The sequence below is a fragment of the Phoenix dactylifera genome, chromosome 13 (assembly GCF_051530095.1).
Source record: "Phoenix dactylifera cultivar Ajwa chromosome 13, Ajwa_hap1_PhDact_Kaust_v1.1, whole genome shotgun sequence".
NCBI classification, from domain to species: domain Eukaryota; kingdom Viridiplantae; phylum Streptophyta; class Magnoliopsida; order Arecales; family Arecaceae; genus Phoenix; species Phoenix dactylifera.
In genome coordinates, this window is record NC_143202.1 from 21,879,623 (window position 1) to 21,897,976 (window position 18,354).

At 36.1% G+C, this 18,354-nt stretch overlaps 1 protein-coding gene across 2 annotated transcripts in view; it reads left to right on the forward strand.

Annotated features, from left to right (window-relative positions):
- Positions 1-892: 892 nt before the first annotated feature.
- The window catches only part of LOC103704946 (regulator of nonsense transcripts UPF2), a 33,342-nt gene continuing 15,880 nt past the window's right edge, over positions 893-18,354 (forward strand). For both annotated transcript variants that reach the window (XM_008788479.4, XM_017842239.4), the window contains exons 1-6: positions 893-1,003; positions 1,232-1,288; positions 6,700-6,767; positions 10,084-10,171; positions 11,219-11,421; positions 15,524-15,868. In XM_008788479.4, coding sequence (XP_008786701.3) covers positions 1,270-1,288; positions 6,700-6,767; positions 10,084-10,171; positions 11,219-11,421; positions 15,524-15,868 — 723 coding nt within the window. In that variant the 5' untranslated portion in view covers positions 893-1,003; positions 1,232-1,269. The remainder of the gene's footprint in view (positions 1,004-1,231; positions 1,289-6,699; positions 6,768-10,083; positions 10,172-11,218; positions 11,422-15,523; positions 15,869-18,354) is intronic.

Sequence of the window (18,354 nt, forward strand, 5' to 3'; positions counted from 1 at the left end):
ACCTATTATAAGTGGGAGCTCCATGTTATCCTGTGCATAAATTATGTAGACCAATATAGTAATTGCCACATGGTTCTTATTTAGTTCTTATATTCGGCATGAATGATAATGTTACCATAAGATGGTATTTAGTATGGTTTTACTGCATCATCTTGATATCTAAATATTGTTCGACTAACAAAAAATTATTCATTACCCAATCATTTGTAATAATCCACTATCGAATTAGCTCTTATCAAGTGCAAATATCAAGACTCAAAATATGCATTTTTCTAAGCTTCCATTTGAACTCTAAGAGGAATGGCTAGCCATAAAAAACAATGGTTTGACTGCAAAACACAATCACAGTTATAAAGGATGCCACCAATCTTGTAGAATTCTAGCATTGAAATAATATTAGTATCTCAAGTAAGCGATTCATGTATAAGAAAAAGGAAAGAAAATAGAATAGGAGTTAGGAAAGGAGAAAGGAGCGATAAGAAGAACATAATTACAGTAGAAATTAAATAGAAAATCAAATAAGTTGCTTAAGAGATTGTCATTACACAAAGAATTTCAAAAGCAAGCTCATGTTATAATTGGTGTCGCAAAATCCAATTATACAAGATCATCTAGCTTAGTGAAGAAAAATTAGGTCAAATAAAAGCATTCCGCATTAAAATATAGCGGCTAAGGTAAAGTAATAATATGATAAACAAATCAAGGTTGATTCCAGGATTTAAGCTTGTAATTTATGTAAAGTGGAGTATGATCAGACCCGAGCTTGATCAAACCCAAATCGAGGTTGATCTGAGGTTCAATCTTCTCATTCCCTACTTAGATTGCTGACGTGGATTTCCACGTCACCTTTATGTCCACGTGTACTATAATACAACTCTCTCCCTCTTTTATCCTGCGCCTATCGAGCGCTCGGTACCCAGAGCCATCGTTCATGGTTCATCGAGGGCTCGGCCTTCTTCCGACAGCCGTGCTCCGATCCTCGCCATCGCCACCTCCGGCGAAGGTATGGACGCCGCCTCCGCCCACCAAAAAACCCTCCGCCTCCACTACCTCCGTCACCGCCACCACTCCGCCCTGATCGAATCCAAGCCCTATCCCTAATCCGAATCGAAACCCCAGTCCCACTCGGATCCCACCCTCCAAACGCTGCCCAGGATGATTAAATTCTAGGTTTTACTGCTTATTTGTGCGGAGCATGCTTCTGACGTTTGGAATGGTTTATCTTTTGCAGCTGATGTTCTGAACGGTGCGAGCGTTTTGAAGAGCCAGATGGTTCCTCCTACTAAAGGTATTTCGCAGTTTTTTTTTTTTAAATTTAAAATATATGCTTGTTTGGTCAATTGCTTCTTGCTGGCCATTTGATGCAGTGGTCTTTACTCTTTTGTGAATTGTGATTTTCGGCGATATGCTTATGGCTGGTGATAGTTTTGTTGTAAGAAATGGAGTTTGTAATAGGAGTTTGCATGTTCAAAATTGTGGTTTTATGGTAACTGGTCTTAGATATCGGGAGCAAGGATCTCCTTGCGGTGTCGATTGGTGAGAGTTAAATAATGTAAAAGATGAATTAACTGGGCAGTTGGATGATATGCATTGCATCTACAATATGGAAAAATATAATTAGTGAAATAGTTCTTAGCATCTAAACTGTTGTTTGAGTCTTTGAGAACTTTTCTTTTCTTTTTTTTTATTTTTTTTGTTGTTTGTTGATCTCTTTCTTCTTTCATTTGTTAATTAATAACTTCCTGACTTTTTCTTGATTTTACAGCCAACTTTCCTTGCCAAACTTATGATGTAACATGATTTGACAGTTAATTAAGATGCATGATTTGCATATGCTGATGCTCCTTGGGAAACTCTTCTTTTTTTTTTTTTAATTATTTTGCATTGAGACTACTTGTGATCATCTGTTGAATGGAAAGGAGGGTATTATGGTTGTTGGAGGTTTAGGTTTTGGCTTTTTGTTGCTGAGATTCGGGTTAATTTTAGTTTTCCCTACATTGTGTTGGAGAAAACAACCTTGAACAAGGTCATTTTTTCCCCGGACTGGTAACACCCTCCTCTTCTAATCTGTAAGCTGCTTCTTGAATTTTTCTGAAGTCATGTTTTATTTCCAATCTCGAAGGATACTTTAAGTTAAAAGAAGTCCTGAACAATCTGTTTCCCTATTGTCTACCTTTCTTGTTGAAACAAATCTTGGTAATTAGTGAATTTGATTAACTTCAGTCCTGAGGGCAACACCTCAGTTTGGTATCTGAGACTTGACTCTTCTCTTGTAAGTTTTGGGTGTTATTGCAATAGCTTTGAGAGTAATACATCAATTTCGTATTTAAGATTCAACTTTGTTCTAAGTTTAGTTTGTTATTGCAATGGAGGATCTTCTTAAAAATTGTCTCTGTTTTCTGCCTTACATTTTGCCAACAGTAATCTGATCAGTCATATAATAATGGAAGATTGTAAAAGACAGCAAGGATATCTCTGATCTTCTACCAAGGATTACTTCCATCTACTTCACCATAATCCTTTGCATCAATTGCTTATGTATGGAAGGATGTTTTGGATCATTTTTTTCAGCTCAAAAAGGACATATTAGATGCTTTTCCTATTTTCTTTTTAAAATGGATTACCTCATTTTATATCACTTTAGGAATTTATGAGTTGTGAATGCTCACCAAATCTTCATCTAGGATCATTTCTTAGGGACACCATAGATAGATTAGGGTGCTAGTTTCTATTAGATCTTGATGATGCTCCTTTCAACCCTATCTTACATTTGGTGAAGATTAAATAACGTGGGTGGAAAAATAAGACATGTGAGTACTATAACATAGGGATAACTGCACCAAGTTATACCATACTACAAAACTTAACCATTATAAATTGTTATCTTATGGTAAATCAATGGTACCTGGTGGACGATACCAAGAGATACACAACTTTACAGGAAAATAATACTTGTAAAAACTATGCTGATTGTACAGTATGATTATCATCAACCTGTATACATGCTACAATACTAGGATGCAGACTGAGGGGCTATTTGCTTGCTATGCTTCATACAATTGTTTTCATAACACAAGTTTTATTGGTAGAATTTATGAAGCCAGATTTTAGTAGTGACTCATACAAATCCTAGCTTTGTAAATCTAGAAGCTGAGCTATGTTTTGTCAAAACAAAGTTTGGCAAGTAGTCTCTTTGTTAATTAACAATTGGCTCAAAAGCTTAAGCTAATAGGAAAAGGGTCAACAACGAACATTAGGTTTAACGAAAGGTGTTGTTTGGTTTTTGAAATTTATTATGGGTTCTGAGGGCATTGTCATCATCAGTGAGCTTGTCCCCTCTTCTAAGTGATGACTAAATCATAGAAGAGTAAGATGCAAATAGATAAAATGAAATTGCAAATCAAAGGAATCCTGGGGTGATAAGTGATTGCTAAAGAAGCTGTTGTTCTAACTTTTACAAATTATAAAACAAATAATACAGATATCTTTATTGATAATTTGTATATATACAATTAATAAAAATGACCAAGTTGATATACATAATAGGGAGATGGTCAGATCATATATCAAAATTTAACTAGAGAAAGCAATAATTATTAAATCATTGATACTGTAGGTAAATGAACTTCAATAATAGGCAAATTAAATATCTTGGAAACTATAGAAAGGCCAAAGAATACAATTAGGTTAGTATTTTTTTTTTTGGAGAGAAGGATGGTGGGAAACCAGGAACCCTAACCAAGCTTCTATTTGAAGCAATAATGAAAGAAGCAAATTCTGTATTGGTAAATAGGAAAATGAAAAGAAGGTAATATTGTGAACCCAACCACGAATATATACATGACAAAGATCAAAGACCAAAATACATATTTCAAATAGGTCAAAACCTGATCCAAAATACATACTTCATAGACTTTGGATATCAATACCCTACCTTGGATGTAAACTAGAGCCCCGGATACATACTTCACCATGATTAGAAAACCCAACACCCATAAATGTTCCAACCTTCGAAGTAATGAAAACCGGTACTGAAAAACAATATCAAAGACCCAAATATCTCAGGAACAGAGTATCGTTTTGGACATTATAGTAGGATGAAGCAAGGAAAATTTTAATGCCCAAAGGCACGTACAATAGTGTGTAATCCAATGAAGGGGGTTGCAACTAAGTAATTAACCAAAACATGCCCTTTCAATCCTCAATATGGCTAGGAATAACATATCAACAGAAGCAAGAAACAAGAAAAGGAGGAGAGTAGCACTTAGGGGAAAAGTTCTATGCAAGAAAGATGGGTTTGTAGGTGGGTTTTTGAAGTATAGTTGGTTTAACATGGTAGATGGGTTTGATTATAGGAAAGTCTTATAAGAAGCATATGCTAAGATCATGATTTTTCGTGAGGGAATAATAAAAGGTGTTGGTTTTCCAACATAATCATTAGAAGAAGAAAAGAAATCTGGAGGCATTTTAGATTTCAAGGTGCTTAATCTCTATGTAGAGGTTGGACTATGTATTGCTAGAGTTGGTCTTCACCAGTGTTTGACGAGTGAATCATCAAGTTGGAAATATGAAGAGGTACATGAGGGGAAGGGGGCTCAAAGGGAAGGGGTTTTGAAGAAGGAAAAATTGAGGATTGCAAAACTGGTATCAGGAACTGTATTGGTATGTTATCAGTTCAGTATGATTGATATGGCACTATACACATCCTGTACCGACACAAGGTTCCAACAACTTTTCTCACTTCTAGCCATGTTATTGCCCAAAATCGGGTGGTACAGTTCGGTATAAGGCGGTACTGGGCAATTCTGATCGGTTTGGATTGGTACAAACTAGTTTGCTCTTGTGTCAAATCGAACCTTGATACTTTATCAGTATCTTATTGGTACACTATGGCATGGTCAATGCGGGTCGGTACGATAGACCTTGGATGGATGGATACTATGTGGGTAAAAGGGAAGTTGTGCGCGATTGAGGGTCTCCTTATCAGCCAAAAGCATTTCATGAGATCTCATTTTCTGAAAATGCAGGTCCTCAGCTTTTAACAATACCCAACATTTGTGTTTTATAAAGGATCTAGTAAACTTAAAACATTTCTTATCCCTGTTTAACAATTGTTTAAGTAAAATTCACTTCCGAATGTGTCTACATTCATTGGTTTTAGTAAAACTATAAATCCAAATAGGCCCTAAGTATGTGCAAAATCAATGGATCAATAAAGAGATGCGCTTATCCCAATGGAATTCAAATTTGCACCCTGCTCGTACTTGAGCTCTAATCTTTAGCTCCCCCCCCTTTTTTTGCTTGAGAAAACAATGCTTTAAGTTTTTGACTAGTGATCTTGCTTGTAGCAATTGAGAGTTCAAACCAACAAAGATATTTTCTTGCCATGACCTGAGCTAAATTTGAGTCCAAAAGAGTGTGAGAGGAGGTGATGGGAATTTGGCCTAGTTGACTAATCAATAGATTTTCTACTAACAAGGAAAAATAGGTATGAAAGAGCTAGCACTCTGTTATCAATTAATGTCCCAAAATGAAAAGTGGCAGTATTCTGGAAAGATTCAAGACCTTGCAACAAGCATGATGTTTGGTATCATAATGTGGTTGAGGTTAGTGATAGGGGAGAATTAATGCGGCAATGAGGAACCTTAAGTTCGGTGGCTAGAATATTAGTTGTTGGTTTCTTTATATTGGATTAAGGGGAAGAAGTCAAGGCAGGATAGTTAAATAACTTACTGTTGCAATATAAGTGGTGGTAGTATATATTCTAATTTAACATTTTCTTCACTTGATGAAAAGAAACAATCATCTGAGGTAGCATTAACAATGAAGCTTACATGGCTAGAAGCAGGTCCTAGGATGGCAATTTTCCAATAAATTTGAAGTTCTTGCTGCCTAGGTGCTTAAGTAACAAGTTTCTCAACGGACAGAACAGTCTACTCTCTTAAGGATACTAAATATTTTTATATGTATAAATATGTATTGTAGATGTGTATATTTCCAATTTTTGTTTGCAATATTGATTGCTATGTTATTATTGACAAGATAATGGTAAAATTTCTTTACAAAACAAAAAACTTATATTATCACAAAATAAAAGAAGAAGTAGGTTTGATACTTTCATAAAATCATTTGAAATGATGATGTTGTAGTGTCATGATGGCATTTAGGTGTGTGTCCCAAGTGCTGCCTTTTAAGCTGATGTAAGAAGATTATAAATTGCAGATGAGTTTCTTACTTGTGATCTTTTCCAGTATCCAAAAGAGTCAGCACTTTTGAAGATCATAAAAATCTGTGTTTGGATAACTTTGTCATAAATGTTACAAAAGGTGAGATGGGAAGTTTGTATTATTATTATTATTTATTTCTTCTTTACTACCTATTGTCAGGAGCATCTCTCACGTTTGTTTTGTTCACTTTTAAAGGAGAGAGCCTTCCCTCCTGCTGAATGAATGTTATTTCTTTTCTTATTTCTTCTCAAAATGTGATTAATTTCATTTGAGTGTCACTAATGTTTATATACAATTGCCTAGTTCATGTCATCCAAATGTATTGCACATTGACAGCTCTTGTCAAGATTGTAATTTTCAAAGGTCACACTCTTAAAGTGTAACTTATTATTATGTATTGATCTGTTATTTTTAATGCTTGATGTCCTGTAGTTTTAGTTGATGATAATTGATATTTGATAATGTGATATAGGAGAAATGGAACATCCAGAAGATGAGTGTCGGATGGTTGGTGAACATCATGATAAACAGGATGATGAGGTAATGTAGTTCATCTGATTAGGTGATATATTGTAGTCCTTAAGTGCAAATATTAAGTGAAACTAGTAAAAGTTGATCTTTGATTCAAATAGCTAATTATCTCTATTTTGTTTTATATATCAGGATTACCACTATGTATATGGGAAAGCATTTGGTCTTCCTTTTCCTTGGAAATGATTAATGTATGTTATTTTTTAAAAGATGACATGCTATATGTATTGTGCTATATGTTTAGGATAGTTAGGCATGGATCTAAAATGCAACTGTAGGGTTTCAGCTTATACTGCTGCCTGTTGTGTTCTGCAACAATGCTGAGTTTAAGTTTGTATTGCTACTTGGCAGTATGTATCACTTAGATATACATCAATGTAGGCCTCTTCATGTTGATTCTAGATTGTATGGATTGTATAGAGGCGCATACTAGTGTACAATGCTGATAGACTGTTGGCATAGAATGTGTCAATACAATAACATGGTGTGATAGACACTTTAATCATTGAATTTTTGCATATCGAATGGTATTTTCTTGAGTTAGAAACACCTAAGCCAAAATTTGTTTCTGATGATCTATATAATATGCTGGGCTTGAAGGTGAATAACAAAATAATTAGGATGATGAGAAGAAGATTAACCAGATGCATTTGAGGAAATTATGATTTTGATGAAAGATGAGGAGATTAATTAAATATGAAATATACAATATTTGAGTAAGGTCTCCATCATCACTTGTAGGGGCTGTTTGAGTTTTACTAAAATACATCTACAAAAAGTCTAAAATGATGGAGTTTTACAAAAATAGTCATCTGATTGTTTTCTTAAAACCTGTTTGGCCAAAAACGACTAGTCATAAAACCTGAAAAAATGGGTTTAATGAAAAACAGGTCTTCCCCAGTTTTTCATAAAACCTGTCATATAGTGAATTTTGTTTTATGATCAGCTGTTCAAGAAAAACTCACGGGCAACCAAACAGCCCCTTAGAGTTTTGTAAAGTACTCCAATTCAAATAGATAATGGAGGGCTTTGGAAAAGATGTAAAAAGGTAAAGCATTAAAGCAAGATGCGTACTGCTTGGGATTTGAAAAACCATATGAGAAGACAAGAATTCAGCTACTTCTACAAATTCATTAAGTTTTTTACAATGTGATTGTGGTAACAGGAAAAATGCCAAATGATTGGAGAACTATTGTGGTACGTATCTATAATAACAAAGTTGATGAACAAAATTGCATCAAATATACTGGAATCTTGTAAGCCACACTGCTAGTTATGAGAGAGGATGATGAAACAAAAATCAAGAATGATGACTTAAGCTTTGCAGTTTGCAGAACCCATATTTATGCTAGGAAGGTTAATAATGGAGGCTAGTTTCTTGCTTAGTGAAAAGACAAAGGATTTGACTAAGCAAGAAAATACTGTTTTCATGGTCATTAAAAGTATAATGCTACAAATAGTGGTTTCATGGGCATTGTGGAAGATTGCTATGCATGACTTATTATATGGTTTTGAATATTGGGAAAAAAGGCATAGATGATGAACTTGGCAGAGATGACAGTGTTAATACATTTTTTGTAAAACTAAGAAGAATATACTAACAAATAAGTACTAGGATTGTATAAGAATTGCACCAATTGAGGACACTTAAATGGCATGAGCAAGGTAAATATTTTCCTTGTCTGCATAGGATACCTAGGTGCTCGCTTTTGCATCAATTTTGAGTATGAAAGATGATATCAATTTATAAATTTGCACTGAATATCGCCAAGTTGATAACCTCCCTTGACTCACTAGATCTTATTTTACATTTCATGTCCCATTTTGGGGATTAGTGTTAAGTCTTGATACCTATATCAGTATTGGCACCTTACTGGTACAATACATCCGGTATAGTATGTTTCCACACATGTACATACGATATGTCTATTGGTGCCAATGCAATGAAAGTGAGATGTAGTACATGTGCTGGTGTGGTAATGTACCATTGGTTGTATCTATAACTTACCGATACGGTATGATATGACTGGTTCAGTATGGTACTTCAATTGATGTTTTGGATTATAACTATATTGTTAGATTTCTACTTATTAGGTTTTTAAATTTGTTATTTTGGAGCTGCCTTGACCTCGGGGTGCCAGCATAGCACCTAGGCCCTAGGAGGATCCGAGGTTGCCTTTATGTTGCCTGCAGTCTCTTAAGACATTTACAAAGACATTAGGAGGCATCTGTAAGTGGCTTGTGTCTAGGAGTCAATAAAAAGGAGGGGAGACCGAACCTGCAGCATAGATAATGGAAATTATGACAATGTATTAGAAAAGATTTCAGCAATATTTGGGTTAATATTATTATAGGATTGTTTGGCAAATCAGGACCATAATCCCAAATAACCAAGGCAAAAATGGTTGGTGATGGTTAATTTCATACTAAATTAGATAAAACAATATTGTCATGTTCATTCACTGATTTATGCAAGAACAGACATGGAAGAGGTGACGATTACAAGCTATGCATAACTAGTTAACTACCATCACCAACAAAGAATGTATAACATTGTCCATACGCAATCCATGAGTATTTCATGCATGAGTAGTTTGTTAGCAATGCATAAATTTTGTGATTTATTAGGTTACTTTGTTATTCTTTTTTCCCCCTCTAATAGTAGTTTAGAGATTCTTTTAGCCAATAAAATATTCAAGTAATTTAGCAATTTGGAGATCATTGTTACTATATTTTTAGTGTAACTTTTATGTTTGGTTTTCTCTTTCTCCTTTTCATTGCAGTTAGTATCATCAACTTTTAGTTGTTGGACATGTGCTACTGAAATCTTCTAGACATTTTCTTATCTTTTTCTTGAATATGTTGGGTGCCATTCTGTCATTCTAGGAATGCTACAAGTCAAGGTTTTAAATACCCATGGCATGGGGGGTTGGCCCACCACCCTGCGTTGGGGCAGGGCGAGATGGGACATCCACTATCCTGGGTGGTGAGATGCGGGGCGTCCTGTTTCATAGAAAAATTGGGATGGCCCTGCCCTGTCCTACGATATCTAAAGCATGGCTACAACTGCTGCTCACTAGTGACTCTTAGGGATAAATAATTATAGTCTTATTTTGTTATTCAATTTTTTTGTCTGCATTCAATTTTCCATGGTTAGTATTTGTAGTCTGCATTTGTTTTTGTAAATCTCTTAGGCTGGTTGATATTCACCAGATATTTGGTATTAGTATATTTTTAAAATCTTCTGCTGGTTTTCAAGATCAGAACATTCAATTAACTCATAATGGAACCTTATAAATATATTTATATATATATTTTTTTGTAGGAAAGTGCTGCACGTCTTGATGAATGTAAGAAATCAATTGATGTGAAACTTGCTCTCCGTCATAGCAATCTGAATCCTGAAAGGCCAGGTAACTATGTGGTAAAGCACGTCATCTTCATAAATTTTCTTTTTTCCCTCTTTTTTCTGTTCGCTCTGCTGGAAGAAGGTAGGTACTTGGTAGTTAAGTGTAGGTTTAGTGGCTAAGATTTCATGATTTAGATGCCAAAAGCTAGATGAGCCCCATTAATTTGAAGTTTACTAAAACTAAAACAAAACAATTTGTGGATACCCAGACATCAAAATTTGCCCCTCCTCAAATGGAAGTAAGTGATATACCTAATAGCATTTGAGGTGAATAGATGCAATATTTCATCTTGCAAGTAATGACAAGCAAACAATTAATAGGTATTTAGATTAAATTATTTCCTTTTGCAAGTTCTGGTTGTTAGACCCAATATTAGGAAGTCGGGTGATCATGCCGGTCCTCACCTTATCAATAAAAATGTGAATACGATGATTTAGAAGTCTCTTATTTATCAATTTATGATGATTGGATGGCTTAGGGTTTTAAGTAATGATTAAATGATTGTAGAAGTATTTTCCGTTTTAGGATTGGCATTGGTGCTACCCTCTTTCAGTTCTTCAATCATGTCCTATTTTTATGTGACTTCTCTTTAGCTTTTATTAAGCCTTGCTTATGAAGTCATGATTTATTTTTCTGTTTTCGAAACCATAGTTGACTAAACATAGGTGATTAGATGACGACCTATTCAATTGCTTCACATTACTAGTTTTGTGTAATTCTGTGGCATTTGGCCTGGTATCTTTGGGCCACCATGTAACTGCCTAGCAGCCCAGATTAAATCTTTGACTGTTCTATATATGGTTCACCTGCATTTATTTTTATATGCCGGTCTCAATTTTTTATGAATGAAATTTACATGCATGTAGTTTTGTCAGCACCCCCTACATACCTTGCCAGTGAAGCTGATTTTCCCCTCTTTCTCCGTCATATACTCATATCCCTTTGAACTAATATCTTGAATGCTACTTAAGTATTGTACTTAACCAGCCTGAGCAGTGATCAAATTAGATGGCTCTCTTGCATAATATTACTATAATGTTTTTCTTCCAGACTCAGGTTTTCTCAGGATGTTGGACTCCAGTATTAAACGCAATACAACGGTTATTAAAAAGCTTAAACAGATAAATGATGAGCAACGAGAAGGGTTGATGGATGAATTAAGAAGTGTCAACTTAAGCAAATTTGTCAGTGAAGCTGCGGCAGCTATTTGTGATGCCAAGCTTAGAACTTCAGATATACAAGCTGCTGTGCAGGTATCACATTAAAAATTTACAGTTTTGCAGATATCATCTTTATCTGTGTCCAGCCTGATCTTTGTTAGTTATTGAAAACATTTCCAGTCTGTACTGACTACCTAATAGGATTCTAGGACTTTTACATCTATCCTTTTAGTTGGTGCATATTAAAATTGTATACCCATATAATATTCCAAAGACTTAGGTTGTGTACTTTGTTGCTTTATTTATCTTGGATTGAGTTTAGCTTTTTATTTAAGAATAGTCAGGAACAAAAACAAAAATTCATTTCATCAAACTTGCAGTTGTTTCTAAGTATGTTACTTTGTTTTGGACTTATCTGTGGACAAGTTCTCTGAAATGGAGTTGTTCTTGGATTTCATTTTACTACTACAATTTATGTCATATTTGGCCTCCCTCTTTTCTAATCTTCCAACCTGGTTAGCTATTTAATCCTTACTAGGTTTGCCTGAGGAAAACATTTCTTTTTTGAAACCATTTCTGAAAATCTTGGAGCTACAACAACTTTTTTTTTGTAATTATTTGTTTATAATTGTGTTATTCTTAGTTTTGATCTTGTCCATCAGCATCTTCATTTGAGTTGTGCTTGTAGCATGCCTACAACCTTTTTAGTGCCTAACAAGTTGATTCATACTTGGAAGTTAGTCTCATAGAATTGTCTTAAGTAGACTGTAATTACTATAGAGTCGAAGTTTACATTAATTATGCTTTTGTTATCAAGTTTGGGATTGATGTTATGGGGCACACGATGCCATGTCAACTGTCAAGTGACTAGGTGTTATAAAGAATCTATCCTTGATGTGTGTGCGAACATATGTTTAAATATATGTATTTAACATGCCACCAGTTGGACCTATTGCCTGATAATTTGATAAATTTGGGAAATTATAAGCTAAATGTTACAGTAAATTTGACTTCTACATAGAATTGCCAAAAGTTGAATAATTGGAGTGTCTAGCAAAATCATGAAGTATCTAATAATTCATGAAATTCAACTTGATGTGTTTGCATAGCACCTTTTGGAACTAGATATCATGGATCTAAGTGCTGATTGGCATGACACAACATGATACATATCATGCTAGTGCTTTATCAGCAGGCAACACCAGCCTGGTACTGGCTGCATGTCATTACTGGGTATGCTGCTGTGTGATGCATGCCAAGCAGTGGCACGGGATGGAATGATAAGAATGATGCTAGTGTTAGGTCAACAATTTACTGGCACAATTCTTCAATCCTTGCTAGATATGGGATGTGGAGGTGGAGGTAGGTGCATAGTGCATCTGGGAGTGGGAGTAGGGTGTTGTAGTTTCATGTTTTAAGAAGGTTGGAGGATATACAGGAGAGGTTGAATCATCATCATGGGCGTGAGATTCTAGCAAAGTAGAGTGCGGAGGAGAGGGCAATTCATAGTGTTTCCATTATTTGCACACAATTCCTGCATAGGCCCTTCATTTCTTGTGAACTGATTTGGATGCTCCGAAACAATTGTGGATGTTTCGCATTGTCAGGTGGATACTTGATAAGGATCCAGCTGGAAATGACCTGAATCAGACTAGTTGGGTATATATTTGCGTCTATTTGCTTGCTATTGTCCCAAACTTCATTCCATAACTCATAACTTTCATCTGACAACATTTGGTGTTATCCATGTTCTTTTACTTCATTCATCTTCTATTATATCAGTCACTATTATCTTGTTTTTTAGATCCACCAAATCTATCAGATGATTTTGACAACTTTATTTGTCATCTGTCTGGATCAATCTTTCCATCTCTCCATCCTTTCTAAATCATTCTTTTGTTATTATTTTCTGGGCCACATCTTCTTCATTAACCTATTTCTGTCATTGCTATGTACTCCAAGTGCGTGCAAATACTCTGGAGTTTGTAAAGTTTTCTTTCATTTTTCTATGGTCCCATCTTATATTTTACATGGATATTGACATCTTCAGCTTAGAACTCTATCATCTCCACTTTTGCTAGGTCTCAAATTCTTTTTTGGTTATGTTTTATGCGGAAAAGTTAATATAGAAAGCTGCTTGTTTAAGAGCAGTTTGCAGTTTCTCTTCCTTAGAATTCTCAACGTAATCTATTTGTCATGTCTCAATCTGAGACCCTTTTCATTAATTCCCTATTGGACCATTTCATTTTACCACTCAGTTTTGTTTATGCATCTTTTTCCTTTAGATTTGCCCACACAGTCTGGCCACTTTATTAGATGTACTAACAAGGGCCGAAAGAACATAACCACTGCATAGCTCTTACCCTTTCCTCTCTTACTGATCTTTTTTACTAACCCATGCTTGGTGACCATTCTTTGCCTGAGGATAACTTACGGTTCTTTTATGTTATTGTTCTTCTGCTGGTGCTAAGTGTGCATCCAGTGATGCAAATTAAAGCTGATGGTTTTTTCTGATGTTATACAACTGCAGTGAAATTCAGTAATTTGACAGATAAGCCTTTCAGCGCATATACTCCATATGTTCTAATGCATATGGTAAAGCTGTCTACACATTCGAGATGATTTATTGTTTATCTATATTGACTTGTTTACGGCATAGTTGCATAATTTAGAGATAATCAACATATACAGTTCAGTTAAAATGAATGGAAACTATACATCACTGAGTTAAGATAATCTTATTCATAATTTTGTGGTTCTTCGTTGCAATAAAATATCAAGTGTTTTTTGTTCCACCTCATTATGATACTTAAGAAAATTAAATCACCGACCCAAAAAAGGGTCAGAATCCTGCAACATTATGAATCAATTTTTATATTTTAAGCATGGTCGGCGGAACTGTTCCGAACCGGGCGGTTTCGCCCGTTCTGAGCTGTACCGGTGGCTCACCAGTACGGTTCGAGCCATAGCCTGCTGAACCGATTGGTACCGGTCGATTCAGCCCATACCGTATCGATGTCGACAGGCACCGATATGGTACGGCTATTGATTGGGTCGGAACCAATCAGTTATTGGCTTGTATTGGTACGAACCGGCTCGGTTCGCATCGGTACATACCCATACCCGTGCGAACCGAGCCGGTTCGCACCCGTACTGGCTGTTCTTCATGGGAGAGCGCATGGCTTTATGTTCTTTACGGGAGAGCGCATGGCTAAAGTCACGCGCTAAGTGCCACGTGCTGTGGCACTTTCGGTACAGTACCGGTTCGGCTCGGTTCGGTACCGGTACCGGACTGCACCGGTATGTCGATACGGTCGGTACGACGAACCTTGGTTCGAGCTATAAAAATGCCACGCTATCGGAGCTAGAGAAGGAGAAGAGAAAGAGAGAGCGAGTGGGGGAGGGAGGGAGGGAGAAGGAGAGGGGGCAGACGTCGGTGGATGGCCACGGGGGGCTGGCAGAGGCCGCAGGGGGCTGGCCGCGGCCTTGGCTATCGTAGCCTCCGCCGGCGTCCGCCGCCTCTCCTTCTCTCTCCTTCCCCCGCTTGCTCTCTCTTTCTCTTCTCCTTCTCCGGTTTCGACAGTGTGCCATCTCTCGGGGCGTGCCCAGCTCATACTGAGTTGTTCCGCCAGGGGATGGTATGGTGCCCGGTACTGGTTCCTCCGACTTTGATTTTAAGACATCTTATTCTACTAACTGGGAACGTTCACTTATCCCTCGTTTTGGTTATTTTAATTAACTGGTTTTCTATAGGGTCTAATAGCCATAATTAAGTGTGTTTTCTCCACTTGATTGTGGTTGTGTGGAATCCGGCTTCATCTGATTGTTTGTTAACTGTACTGTGCCACTATATTTTGTCATTATATCTTTTATGCTCTTGTTCTTCTGCTTTTTGTGGTGTGATGGTTACCAAAAGAAGAACTCGAGATCAAGGTTGATAAGTCATTTGCTCGAAAGATTTCCCCCCTTGTTAAATCAAGTGTATATGGAATTGGATCAACTTGTTATCTGGAAAGTAAAAAGTTATAGCATTGCTTCCTCAGCATGGAAGATCGATAACTCTTAGTATTTTAGTCTGGCTATATGGACCAGACTTTGTAAACAAGTCTTCAAGAAATAATTGATGGTAACATGCAAGTGCTATTAGCTTGTTTGATGCCATAATCTTTTTCTATTTATCTGTTCCTGTTTGTAGGTCTGCTCGTTGCTTCATCAGAGATACAAAGACTTCTCCCCTTGCTTTATTCAGGGCCTCTTGAAAGTTTTCTTTCCTGGAAAATGTGGTGATGATTTGGATGCAGATAAAAACATGAGGGCAATAAAGAAAAGGAGCACTCTGAAACTTCTTATGGAACTTTATTTTGTTGGAGTTGTGGTGGATGTCAGCATTTTTGTAAATATTATAAAGGATCTTACCAGCTTGGAACATTTAAAGGATCAGGATGTAACTCAGACCAATTTGTCCCTTCTCACCAGTTTTGCTCGACAAGGCAGGTACTTCATAGGGCTCCATCAGCCTGGACAAGAAGTTCATGATGAGGTACTAACTGGCATTTGGTAAATGTATATGCTATTGCTTTTGAAAGTTGACTTAGTGCAAACAATGTTTAGGTCTTGTTCTGCCAAATTGATTGACCTGTTTATGGGAATTTTAATATTGTTGTAATATGTCAATATATGATTCCTTTTTCATTGTAAGACAGTGGAATCCTATTATATAACACCCCAGTGTATCACATTTGTCATCTATTAATCTGGATATCAGTAACGTCTTGTTTTTAAGTATCAACACGTATTATCATATGTGAGTATATGCTTCTGCATTAAGTATTTTGTTTTCTTCTTTGATATATTTAATACTCACTAAGTCTCTACAGAGTAACAGAGGACTACTCGAACTGCTGATTGACTTGATCTTACTACCCATCCAGTGCTTGTGAGGTCATTGCGTCATTATATATCTGTCCTCATAATTCTTTTGAAAAGAGTAAAGTCAGAAGACAGTTTTGATATGCTAATAAATCTCATTGTTGGCTTGTTGCTGGGTATAGTTGCACTGACATGCGGTTGCATAATCCATCTTGTAGATGAAATTAAACCAGTGGGATCATTAAATAAATTTCTTTCTGTTTTGATAGGTTACATTTCATAGAAACTTGTAAGTAGTAAGTTTTGCTTTTATGTACTTGATACTTCAAAATTTAATCCGCAAGATAATATTGATAATTAGGTTACCCGACCAGACATATTATGGTCAATGGTCAGCATTTAATTTACCGAAGATTCAATACCATGAAACATCATGATTGGAGGGCTTGAAGCGGCTGATATCCCTTTCTTGATGATTATGTTATCAAGTAGATAATTCATGAAAAACTCTACTGATTCAATGGCTGATGTTTCCCAAAGATAGTGACATGTGGACATTGGCTTGCTTGTCAATTTGTTCTTCATGTGGTAATAAGAAGTTGGTAATTTTCTTGACTGACCTGTTCAGAGTGAAGGTGGGCTACAATTTGTGAGGGCTGCAGTACTTCAAACTAATGTTTACCAATAGAGATAGAATGTAGAGTTGTCATTTTGGTGAAGAGAGCTTGGAATATCAACCAACTAATATCTCGTGGGAAGCTGTCAACTTTCAAATTATGTTTTGTATTAATCGTGCTCATTGATGCCATCTATATTTACTTAACTGATCAATATCCTTACCAGATTCCTTGGAAGCAGTCACTCTGTTTTTAGTGTGGTTTGGTTAGAGGATTACAAGTTTACAACCATAACAATTGATATATTGATGCTCTTGTGGCGTTGGTGCAAATTAATTAAAATTTATTGGGTGCATTCTTGTGAACTTCAATCTGCCATACCCTTGGTGGCATTGATGCAAGAGGTTGCTGCATAGATGTTGGGATGGTTGTATTATTGGTGTTGAACTTGTTCCTGAACTCCAGTTTCACCCCCTATTTGTTCTGTTGTGCCATATAGATTGTGAACAACTCAAAACATACCGTTTGCTTTATCATATCTTATTCTCATGCATGCTATTACACAGATCAGTTAAGAGGTTTGCAATGATATGATATTCATATATATTAATCTATGCTATCTTTTATCGTTTCATCATGACAGCTAGAGTTGATTTGGAAATTCAAAGAAGATGATTGATTTCTCTAGAAAGTAATCTACCTAAATTAAATTTAACTTTCAAGTTGAATGAAACTCAGACTCATACATTGCATAACATTGATGGTGTAACACATATTTAAGTTCAAGAAGGTTTATTCATTTTTAAGAATTTAACAGTTAAAAAAACACGTCAAGAGATTAATAGGCAAAATGGATATAGCTTGATCAATCCTATTACTGTGATCTATGTGGTCCTCCCCTTATGCAAATTCTCTGTTGTCTTCCTGCTTATTGCATTTACTGTAAGAGTTTGAACTCTGTCCTGAAATGTCTACCAACCTATATGTATTACCCTTCACATGTTGAGTTCCCACATCAGTCTCCTTAATACTGTTGTTATTCTGTGAGCACTACTTGCTTCAATCACCTGAATCAGTTGTGGAAAGTCAAACCTGTAGGGATCGAACGAGAATTGTCTGAAGCTTATATACTTCTTGTTATGAATCAGCACAGGGTATTTGTTATAAACTATTACTCTACAGCTACGCGATAAGGATGGATGGTTTGACCAAGTTAATATCCAATTATGAGGAAAATCCATTCATTTGCACTTTCTTTGGTCAAAGATTACTTAGTTTATATATAGATTCAGCAAAAGTATATGCTCCAACAAACCCAGAACATTTAATAGCTTCGAGTGACTAAAAGGCAATTGGTATGTCCTGAATGGCTACATTCATAAGTACATATATAAATTATTGGACATAGACATACAGCAGCTCAGGCTCAGCAGATGCTCTTATTCTGTTCGCATAAATGTTGGAAGTTTTTACCTTTTCCTCCCAGGAAATTTTGTCCCAACTCAGCTATAAGTCAACTTTAGTCATTGCAGATTATTTC